Below are 12,453 nucleotides of genomic sequence, written 5' to 3'. Positions count from 1 at the left end.
AAGTAATTTACTTTGAATGTGCGCAACTTAATATGGCGATCATGCCAAGCTTTTTCACGCTGTTTTTGAACCTGCTGATGAAAACCTACCAAGAACCGTTCCTCCTCAAGTTATTCCAATTACACGAGTCTTTCCTCCAAAGCTTCGCAGTCCGTCATCCTTATGAGTGCTGCTATTTGCAGATTGGGTACAATATATTCCATGGGCATGACAACTTCAACGCCATAGACTAACCGGAAAGGTGTCTGTCCCATTAGTTTCTTGCATGTTGTTTTGTAAGCCCATAGTTTGTAGGTACGTGCAGGTCCCAGTCAGTGCGTTTCACATGGTGGACCCTATTCAACACTCTGCACACCTTGTAAAAGGCTTCCCCGCTGATAATCTTCGGTGTGCTTCATCTTCGCTGCTTCTACATTTTGTTCCTCTTTTCTATTATGATAGCAGTGTGCGTTGGTGCGGTCTATGTATCATATGCCTATATCCATCTGGAAAGGTGGGCGTGCAAGCTATTTCGCCCTTCAAAACCAGTGCTCATCTGTAGCTGAGGTTTTCCAAATCACACAAGCATCACCCTTCTGCAGTCGCACCAATCCCCAAAACTCTGCTGGTGTGTACCCCACCACCTTGCAAGCGTAGCGCGTAGTGCCCATTTCAGAGCATCGAACCACTGTTGTTCTAGCACTTCACTTTCAAATTTGTTCAGGAATTTTTCCACCGATGTCAATCCATCATACATGGGTAGATCCCTTGCCTATGTTGCTACACAACGTAATGACCTTATCATCATATTGCAATTTAGCGTGGTTACCTTGTGTAATTGGTTGTGTCGTCGTTCTACTTCCTCTTCCGAATTCGAAGTGTAGGAGTTGTCATGCTCCACGAAATCCTACAATCTGCTATTGGATTCGCCCAATCCTGCTCTCACACGGTTATCTTGTAGATACAATCGAGATCATCATCACTATCATCATCACGCACTGGTTCTGTATATCGCGCTCCTTCGGCAGGATCTAGCAGTACTATTATGCGTAGTGACTTTTTCTCAAAAATCATTTTGCACTTCTTCAGTTTTATGACTCCATTCATATCAATGGCCTAGTCTATGCCCAATAGCGCAGGATAGGGATTGCTATCGTCAACAATTTCTATCACTTCGAAATCCACCAGTGCGCTCACACCTTCAATATCGACCGTTACTCCTTGTAATCTTCCCATGGGTAAGATCTTCTGTTTGTTCAACATTCATAATTGAATAGGAGACCACTGCAACGCGGGCCTGCTGATGCATTCCCATGTCTACTTTGGCAGTACATTTGCGTCCGATCCTAGATTGAGAATTACTTTCTCCATTTCATACTCACCGATTTGCGCAGTCAATCTCATTTCCCTTCCTGTTCATGATGTATGTTTCCCAAGCTTTCGTACTATTCGTGGCTCTCCTGACCTAGCGCACCTAGTGATAAGTTCTTGCAGTCCTTTCACAGCCCCGCTGTCGCGTAGTAGCTTCATACATGTCTCCATAAAGGTAGTAACCATTGAAGGATCCATCTCCAGTTCTAGTTGATCCTTACTACCTAAAGTGGAGGCCTCCGTGAAGCTCTTCTTAGCTTCCATGAATGTCTCCTTTGTGTGATCCAAATCAAATTCAGGTTCCTTTGTAGGAGCCTTGTGAACCCAGGCACTTTCTTCAGGTTGCTTACGTTTTTCATTGCATGTTGTGATACCGCTCTGAAGCACAATGTTCACATTCAGATCCTCCTTGCACGGCTCAGCCCTCATCATTTGTAGATTCTGAGTTGGGGGAAGCTGGATTATTCCCTTATCACGCAACCTCGCTATTAGGGTAGGGCAATCCTCCATCTCATGGTCGAACTGAGTACAATATAAAAATGATGCTCTTGTCAGATTTGTACAATCGTGGGCATAGTGTCCTGGCCCTCCGCAATTGTAACAAATCAGCTGTTTGCGACCTCTTCCTAGGCCCATTCCACCTCAAATTCAGTCACGCCCCTGAAATCCAGTGCACGCTAGTCCTGAATTTTGATCAAGGGCTCGTGTTTCAGTCTGCACCCTGTAGGTAGGGTTTCGATCCATCATTAGATCATAACTTCTGCAGGTGCGCTAGTCATGACCTACCAACCTGCAGAAATTACATAACAATTGTTGGGATGTCTAGGTATACTTCTGCAATAGGTGACAATTTTTTGTAGCATGTTTTCCTCCTATCTGATAGATCGTGCACCATAATGTAGGCGCCACGCTCGGCCCTGCTTGTGCCTCTGGTCTCAATGGCATTGAACCTCCTACCACTAAATAGTTCATGAAGACTAGACAATGATCCTTGTCATGTCCCTGTCCCTTGCATTTGATGCCCCATATCTCCTCACGCAACTCTAGGCGAGTTGTCCTGCCCTGTTTTAAACTCTACATTTCCAGACAGAAATTTTTCAGTTGTGCATGGATTTGTTAAACTCCCAGGCCAGGATCTTGTATAGGGGTCTCGTGCAGTCTCATTGCAATCTCCAATGCTTTGGCATGGGTGGATAACTTCTATTGCGACAACGCCATCCTTAAATGCGCCGTTAGGGACGCTACAAACCATGCACGGTGTTGTGAATCTGTCAAGGTCATGTTGGCTTCGCGAATCATTCCCTTCAGCCTCTATTCCAATTCCCATGGGGTTTCGCCTGGAAGCATCACGATCTCCTTAAACCCGATAATCGATTGCATCTCCGATTTTGGCTTGCTAAACTCCTTGTTTAGCACAACTTGTATTTCTACGATCTCGGCATTTGGATTGTCATTACAGTGCTTAATGTACCACATCAGTGCGCAATCTTGCAACGCGCTTACCAGTGTTGCCTCTTTATGTTGTCCTCTGTAACCCCTTGTGCTTCCCATACTACTTTTACCATGAACCAAAATTGGTCCAGATCTCCGTTCCCTACTCCTTTGAATACTGACAATTTTACTGCGCTTTCCATACTGAACTGTGTTGGTGGCGGAGGTGGTGTGGATGGAGATGGAGGGGATGATGGTGAAACCGGTGGCGGTGTATGTGGGGGTGGTATGCATGGAATCCGCTGCCTTAACAGACTGATCGCGCTCCTCAGAGAAACTTTTGTGAGCTCCTCCTCGCTTTCCCACGAGGGTGAAATCAAGGGACTAGTCTCTAACTCTTCACTACTTCCATTTCTGTAGATTTTCCCACTTCGTGTAGTCCCAAACATTAATTTATTTGCATAACCTGCTTTTCGCACAGTAGCATTTTAATCCAGGTATTCAAAGATTTAATGTACTTACCTCGCGGTCCTTTGAGGAAACGTCGTTCTGCCTCGTTGTAGCTGACTGACGTGTCTACCACGAACTCAGTGATGAACTCTCCTATAATCCAATCGAGCCAATGGACCACAATGCGTGTGATTTTATCTTCGAATGCTTCTAGGCTACACACTAATTTCGGAGTCCACACGATTGGTTTTTCGAGCCTACACCTCCCTTGACTGTCTGCTAGCTTTGTGATCCACTCATACAACTCAAAGGGGAAGGATGCAAAGAAAATCTCATGGATTTCCGTATACACGTAGTGCTCTAACCACTGTTCCTTTAATACTTGCGGATTCTTGTTTTCCTGCGCCTCAAACTCGTGAATCTTTCTATCCAACCACTTTTCAATTTCTTTCTTAGTTAGATTCCAATGACACGACATCAGACATCCCTTATGCAGATCCTGGTCGCAACAAAGGAACCATTTATTGGCTTACAGGGGCCTCACTCGGGTTCAGAGATGATTTAGCCAAACAAATCCCAGTACTACTGGCCCTTTCGGCAACATCCCGTAGAGCGTGGACTGAGGTCTCACCCGAAGTAGTATGGGAGGGTGATAGAACCAAGTTTTCTCACCCTGGATATTTCTGATGATTTCAAGTGGTCCGTGGTTCGACCCAACGTGCACGTCACTAGGCGCATTTACTCGTACCTTGCAGCCTGAGATATTGCCTTCGCGCAACCCTATTCAAGGGACGAACAATGTTATTACCCAAGTTCCTACTCGCAATCCGATATTAGCTGATTTGGCTAACTTATTCGTACACTTTCATTTATACTTAACAATATTCACAATACAAGTGCACACAACAAACAAACAATATAATTGAATAACTAGTATAAGTGCAAGTAATATCAAACATGTAATAACTCAGAACAGATACACATAATTGGTAATGAAACTTCTCTTTATTATTTTCTTCCTTCTGTTACAGACTCAACTCTACCTTGCGCACTTAGCTGTAGGGGTCCACACACTCAGCTGCAGACTCTACCATGCCTATGTGCACTCAGTTGCAGAGCCTCTTCCTACTACTACGACCCAAAACACTTAGACTGTTGCTCTATGCTTCGCTATCTTTCAGACTCGATCTATTCCTTTCTTCTTATTTCGCTTAACTACTTTAAAACTTAGAGCCTCGCTCTATTTATAGAATCCCATGGTCCGCGGACCATGGGTAGGCCGACACTACATTCAACACTTAGGGCAGACAACCCTATGAATCTAACATACAATTCGTGCTCCACACCCACAATTCGCAGAGCTTTACAATAATATTACTCAAAACTTGGGCTTTGAGCCCCAAAACATGCTGTGGGGGGATTCCATGCCCAACATAGCCCGAAACACATTCTTCCACTAACCATTGCCTTTCCATTCTCTTCATCGTAAACATATATTTTCTCGGCCAGCGATTATTTTTGGGCGGTTCTACCACTTGGGTAGACTACTCCAATAGGGATTGCTATTCCCTATAAGAAATAATTGGGTTCCCTTGATCGTCTGGTAGCAAACATCCAACCTATCATCAAGTAGATCCAATATAACATTGAATATGAGTGAAACTAGAAAAACAAAACCATAATTTACAATATATGATGTTCAATTTTAAAAAGTAGAAGGTTGATAAGATAAGAGTCAAAGTACATAACACTTTTTTAGTACATATTAATATTAAGAAAATGGTACATGAGGCAAGGTCCACACATTTTTAGTTGTAGTCAAGTAACCTTTATTGGTTTTACAATTTCAATTGGGACCTAATATCTAAATGTGGGGACTTTGGAATGCCACTTGGTGGATTTAACATTGATATTGATATTTGTATCTAATTAGGGAAGTCTTCCCAATTCTATTCTATAATATAAAGGCTTAAGTCATTAGATCATTTATTTAATATAATATTTAGTGTGTAAGGTTATTGAATTTGAGATGGACATTGGTAGTTGAAATATAATATCGAAACAAACTATAGGTAGTTGGAATATAATATATACACGAAAGGATTTTGCAATGCCACTGGTTATATTTGATATGCATATTAGTAGTTGGTGACTAAGCAAATAGAGTCTTCCTAATCCTATAGCACACATTTTTAGATTATTAAATTATTTATTCGATAGAAAACATATTAGTTAAGATTATTGGATTTGCCATAAATATTGTTACTTGAAACCTCCCAAAATTATAACATAAAGTCTCGGATAATATTAAAACATCCCAATCTTATAGCATAAAGTTTTAGATCATTAAATAATAAAACCTATAAGTCTTAAATAATGTTAAAACATCCCAATCTTATAGCATAAAGTCATAGATCATTAAATAATAGAAACTAAGATATAAAATCATTGAATTATTGAATCACAATATTAAACACACTAAACATCCCAATCTTATAACATTAAGTCTAGGATCATTAAATAATAGAACCTATAAGTCTTAAATAATGTTAAAACATCCCAATCCTATAACATAAAGTCTTAAATTATTAAATAATAGAAACTAAGATATAAAATCATTAAATTATTTAATCATAATATTAAACACACTAAACATCCCAATTTTATAGCATAAAGTCTTAGATCATTAAATAATAGCACCTATAAATCTTAAATATTGTTAAAACATCCCAATCCTATAACATAAAATCTTAAATCATTAAATAATAGAAACTAAGATATAAAATCATTGAATTATTAAATCACAATATTAAACACACTAAACATCCCAATTTTATAGCATAAAATCTTAGATCATTAAATAATAGAACCTATAAGTCTTAAATAATGTTAAAACATCCCATAACATAAAGTCTTAAATCATTGAATTATTGAATCCCGATATTAAACAGACTTTGCAACTCTATGGGTTAGATTTTACAGATATGTTAAAAATCGTCCCAATCTTATGATCTTAGAGCATACAAATTGTGTAATGTGTATGAGTTTATTGGACTTTGACCTGGAAATTGGTACTTGGTGAGTAAATGGGTGTCTTTTTACTTCAACCAAATTCCAACGTTAGGACTTTATTGTTTTCCCAGCCGTTTTGAGCAGTGGATTTGTAACGTTAACCATTTTGTCTTCTCGCCTTATTGACCACATAAATTTGAAACACCAAAAGTCGAGATTGACCGCAGAAATTTCTAACCGCACCTTACGCGATATTCCAAGTCAAGTCAAGTCAAGTCAATATTCCAAACCCCACATTTCTTACGTGATAAGTTAGGGTTCCAAAAGGCACATTACACACTCAAATTTGACAACTGAAATGGTTCACTCATTTTGACAACTCAAATGGTCCATTCATTTGATTTGTGACATGTCAGTCAGAAAAGCTATGGATTTAGTGGATTTAAGTTGTTTTAAAATATCTACCGAACCGTATTATTGCTGGGAGATGAAATTGTCATTTTGAGACTTCTGAATATATTTTGAAAATTTCACAGATACTCTGTGCGAGTGTTTTCGTTGTGTTTGTGTTATACAAAATTACACGATGGCCGAAGCTGTTGTGGTCTCTGGATTTGTTGGTGTGGCCATTGAAAATTTAATCAACAAGATTCTTCACCAAATAGGGATTGCTATTCGCTATAAGAAAGAATTGGGTTCCCTTGAGCGTCTGGTAAAAAACATCCAGCCTATCATCAAGCAGATCCAGCGATATCGCCCAGCATTGAATAGGGGGAGTGGAATTCCCACTTCTCGGTGCTATGATAAGGCTTCAGCCATCAATATATGGCTTAAAAAGTTGGATCTGCTTCTCAGAGAAGCATCAGAACTGGTCCAACAGTGCACAATTGCTCCAAGGTATAATGTTGTTTTCCGATATCAATCAAGTAGAAAGATCAGTCATCTTATTTCAGATATTAAAGAACATCTACAATTGTCTCCTTTGGCTGCATGGGCCCATACTCCTGAGCTCTTAGAGGAACTCAAGCAGGAAATTGGGCAGACTATAGAGGAAAGCATCGAAGTCATGCCGCCTTCAACCATTTCTTCTGCAACCGCTTCCCAATCTCTTGCTTCCACCGGATTCTTCATCGAGGAACCCCTTATAGTCGGACAAGACAGAGCTTTTGCAACACTCGAAAAACTAGTGATCGATTCAGAGTTCTCGTGCATTGGTGTAGTAGGCAAGGGTGGATCTGGAAAGACTCTGCTTCTCAAGAGAGTCTTCAACAGTGAAAGGGTGAGGAATGTCTTTAGCGAAGGCTTATTGCTTTGGCTTACTGTTTCTCAGTTTCCGTCATTTAAAAGTCTTGGGAAAGAACTCTGTCAGCAGATAGCAATCCAAACAAATGTACGTGACCTGGAACATAACATGAACTCAGAAGGCTTAAAAATATGGATGAATCACAGTATGCAGGCAAAGAGATTTGTCTTATTTTTAGATGATGTTTGGGGAGAAGGTGCAAAATTGCTGGAAGAATTAAGAGTACCATTGCTAACCGACCACTCGACCTCCAAAGTTCTTGTCAGTTCGAGGCATAACAGAGCACTGTTAGAGATGGGGGTTAATGCAGAAAGGTCCGCAATAAAAATGGAGGATTTGCTCGAAGATGACAGTTGGCCGTTGTTCGCTCATCACGCTTTTCCATATAATAATAGAAATCCGCTAGTAAGCGTTGAGGAGAAAACAGCCAGGGCTGTGTGTGCCAAGTGTGGAGGGCTTCCCCTTGCTATCAAAGCCGTTGGCAGGTCAATGGCAGGCATTGTTGATCCAAAAGAATGGGAGTTCGCAGTCGGCAGGCTGCCGAACGCCGACAGCCAAGACCTTCGAGAAGCTCTGTATGATCCCCTGAGGTGGAGTTACGATGCCCTGGCCGGGTACGACGTTAATCTGCAATTATGCTTTCTCTACTTATCTATGTTTTTAGAAGACCAGATCATCTGGATCGAACTTCCGATTATGCTGTTTCTAGGCGAAGGGCTACTTGCAAGAAAGAATGGACATAAACCTTTTAGCGGATCGTTGAGCGTAGCCACGACCCATTTGAGGTCGGCAGAATTTACATAAACCTTTTAGCGGATCGTTGCTTGATCGAACCGATAATGAGAGACGTGGATGGCTCCGTGGTGTATTTCAGGGTGCACGACATCCTGCGCGATTTGGGAATGCAGATCGCTGAACGGGAAGAAAACTTCTACTGCCGGTCAGGTAAGGGTTTGGCAGCCTTAACTAAAGATGAATGTTCAGGGCGCACTCGGATTTTCTTGAACCACAACAAATTGAGATGGCTTCCGGTGTCCTTCCGAGCTCCAGAAATCTCCTCATTGAACTTAGCTGGAAATCTAAATCTTGAAGAGATTCCAAGCAAATTGCTTAGGAGTATGGTCTCCCTTAAGATTTTAAATTTGAATGGGACATCCCTCCGTTCATTGCCAGAGAGTGTGGGGTGTTTGAAACAGTTGGTATTCCTCGGGTTACTAGGGGTGCCCATTACTAGGCTACCTGCCTCACTTACAGATCTTGTAAGCCTGGAAGTTCTTCTACTTGGTGGGTCTAAAATCAGAGAATTGCCATCGGGCATTCATAGGCTAAGATCCCTAAGGCATTTAGGGCTTGAGAATTGTGAAGATTTACAATCTTTGCCTCGGAGTATGTCACTGCTTACCTCCTTGCAATGCTTACTGATGGATGGTTGCAGTCGGGTGTGGACAAAAAGCGGCCAGAGAAGTAGTCCTAAAATGGTGGCTTCTATCAACGATTTGCGCACTCTAACACAGCTGAAGAAGTTATACCTGGATAACAATGGAGAATTCATTAGTCAGGGAACAATGGGCTCTATGGATCAAATAGAGACACTCCAATTTAGATTCACAGCGCTCGCATATTTACCAAATGATTTCTTCTGTGTGTCCAAGATCAAAAGGCTTTTGTTAAAATGTCCTTGTGTGGTTAAAATGGAGAGTAGGTTCTATAAATTTCAGAATTTAAGCTCGCTTAAGTTGGAGGGGTGCAACCAGTTGGAAGAACTTCCAGATTTACATAAACTTCAGAATCTAAAAAAAATAGAAATCAAAAACGGTTGTAAATTAAAAAAAATTCCTCTGAAAATTTTGGTAAAAAGGGATCATTTTCTTCCCTGAAAATATTTTCAATAATTTTATTAAAAAATTTAGAAGAATTACCCGTAATAGAGGACGATGCAATGCCTTCACTTCAAATATTCACGATCATGTTATGTGAAGCATTGAAGATGTTGCCCGAATGTTATTTGAATATCAAAAAACTTCAAAAGCTAAGACTGTGGGGTTGTTCAATGGTGATGGAGAATTTAGACAAAATCAACCCAGCAAACAAAACAATAGAAGTGGTAACAAAGTCTACAGCAGAGGTCATAAATATTCTACAAAGATGGATTCGAATAGAAGATACAATAGAATATTATTTGTATGGCGAATTTTGGTGGGATGAATTTGCTCTCTTTTTACAAGACAACGAGGAGAGGACCACTGGTAATATGTACCATAAAACTTTAAAATTATGTAATTTTTACCTGGAGTCACTTTAGACTTTCAGAGTTTTACCATATATGTATTAACATGTTCCTTAAGTTTAAAATGTCTCATTTCAATCATTTTAATCTCTAACCTAATGGTTGATAATGGTTGATAATGGAATATATTATTTCAAAATGTTATATATATTTACACACACATATATATATATATATATATATATATCATTTCAATAAAGATAAAACATTATCATTTATCTATAATTTTACTATTTTTCTCATATAGATATATATAGTTTTAAGATAATGAAATCTTGTCTTATATATTGTATTCATTGCAAGAGGAGCTTTATTTTTCAAAGTGGACTTTAATTATTGGTTTTTTAAGATGCATGGTTCATAACATTTGTTATCAAAACATACAAGCCTAGTGTTTTCCACTTCAAATACTATAATATTTTTTTTCAAAGATATTTTAAAAGGTGAAATTTTAAGCATATTAAGAAGAGATCTTGATAACCTTTAGATAAAATTTTATATGTGGGTTCACTATAGTTTCAGAGACATACACTATGGGACTTAAGGTTTGTGATTGATTTTGAAATGAGTTTCAAATGAGTCATCTAAGAATTTTTTCTATAATTATTTTGAGGAGAGGTTTCAGATCGTGAATGTGGAGCTCATCTAAAAGACATATCAAGATACATCCACTAAAAAATTTAGATTCTAGTTTTTTGTATCTTTCAAGATATAACCTATGGAAGTTAGGGTTTATGAATGGTCTTGAAATCAATTTCAAACAAATGATCTTGGAAGTTTTGATATAAATATTTTTCTAAAAAGATTCAAAATATAGAATTATGAGAATATTAAAACCAAAAACTCAAGGGATGTTTGGTAAAAATTGAGTATTATAGTTAATTTGATTTTGGAGATATACAGTATGGAAAGTAGAGTTTGTGAATGGCCCTAAAATTAATTTCAATGAAGTAATCATGAATTTCTAGCTATAATTTCACTTGAGATTGTGAAATTTTCACATATTTGAGGAGACATACCATATTACCTTAGGAGTACAAATTAGAATTAGATTTGAAGAAGTGGCATGTGGCAAGCGTTACTAGTTTACTTTTGAGAAAAAGCTAAAATTTAGAAATTTTTTAAAAAGTTAATAGAACATTCACTAGGCATATCAAATTTTGGTTAGACTCGTAGAAATATTAGAGAAGACATATCAAAATATTACATGTCAAATTTTAATTACACTTGTAGAAATATTAGGGAAGACATATCAAATTATTACATGACAAAAAATTTAGATTCAAAAGAACTCAAATCTTATAGATATATAACGATAAAGTTCAACGATCCATATAACATCCAAATTAAGGTTTTAAAGTAGCTTACAAATGACATAAATTCTTGACTATGTGCTTAAATATGCATTGTCTCACTTTTTGAACGGGAAATTCTAGTGCTCGTTTACTATTTCTAGAAGTACCATTCCAAAGCTATACACGCATGCTTTTGCAGTTGTGGGTCAAATGAATTTAATCGGGACGCCAAATACCCACAAGTCCCTTATTGGTTGAACGAATTTAATTTAAGCGCCAAATACCCACAAGTCCCTAGAATTGTAGAGACAGAGAGAGTCGTCTCTCGGTTGAACAACTTGAAACTCTAAAATCAGAGACCTTGGGAAATTTTTTTTTGTCAAGGAATATGTTCTGTGGCTTTATGTCTTCTCTGAAACCCAACAAAGGGACTCATGTGATTGTGTTTCCATGTGAATTCAACATTCAATTGAAGTGAATGTTTTACTATATGCATTAATCTGGGCAACCTTAATAGAAGGAAGTAATTGATTCAATTTAAACTCTTAGTTTTTATAATGCCTGTCAATACTAAAACAAACACTGAAACTTATAATTTCAAATAACTCACGTATTGATTAAGCCATTGATTTGCAATCCTTGTTGAGTTGTGAGTTTAATTCTTCTCAATTTATGTTTTTTCATGCATGTTGTATTTGTTTCCTACTGCAACACAAGTATGAGTGGTAAGGAGATCAACTCAAGTATGAAGGTTGATCAATTTCCATATTCAACAAAGTTCAATAGGTTATTGCATTTGGAGTCACGTGAGTGAAAGAGGACTTTGGTGCTCTAAGCCAGCAACCCTACGTGTGGGAGTGCAGAGCTGTTTGAAAGTGGAGAAGTTGATTGTGCAGAGAAAACACATTTCTCCAAACTCCCACACAATATACTTCTCCACAGTCAAACAAAGCTCCACACTCTTGCATTATCGTCAACTGTTAGATCAGGACAAAAACCTTAGTCAACTCCCACACACACAACGATTTCTTCTATGAAAGTTCTTTGCCAAATATTCCCTTTGTACGAGGGTATCAAATAACTATATTCAATTTGAAGAATTATTATTATTATAATATATAAAATATTTATTATCATTAAATTAAAATAAAGTCTCTCAGAGTGCACCCATGTTCAATCGCTCAGTCACTTCATCATTATTTTAATTGGCAACTTATGCTTTACGTAATTTTCTTTCTGTAAGTGAATAATTGGAGACAAATTGTGTAGGCGTGCAGGGGAAGTTTTGCAAAGGTGGTTATGCGGAGGAAGTTGTGCAGAGGTTG

At 38.3% G+C, this 12,453-nt stretch overlaps 1 protein-coding gene across 1 annotated transcript; it reads left to right on the top strand.

Annotated features, from left to right (window-relative positions):
- Window positions 1-6,829: 6,829 nt before the first annotated feature.
- LOC149199282 (putative disease resistance protein RGA3) lies at window positions 6,830-8,350 on the top strand. The gene has a single exon (XM_089400528.1). The coding sequence runs from the start codon at window positions 6,830-6,832 to the stop codon at window positions 8,348-8,350; it is 1,521 nt and encodes a 506-aa protein (XP_089256654.1).
- The last annotated feature ends 4,103 nt before the right edge of the window (window positions 8,351-12,453 follow it).

The sequence above is a fragment of the Pinus tabuliformis genome, chromosome 2_1, assembly GCF_031772625.1.
Source record: "Pinus tabuliformis cultivar Carrire ecotype Pingquan chromosome 2_1, CPIR1, whole genome shotgun sequence".
In the NCBI taxonomy this organism is placed as follows: Eukaryota; Viridiplantae; Streptophyta; class Pinopsida; order Pinales; family Pinaceae; genus Pinus; species Pinus tabuliformis.
The sequence above is the reverse complement of the archived record's forward strand: the minus strand, read 5'-3'. Positions and strand labels throughout refer to the sequence as shown.

Excerpts from the sequence above, each read along its gene's own strand:
- LOC149199282 (XM_089400528.1), top strand. The coding sequence starts at position 6,830 with ATGGCCGAAGCTGTTGTGGTCTCTGGATTTGTTGGTGTGGCCATTGAA.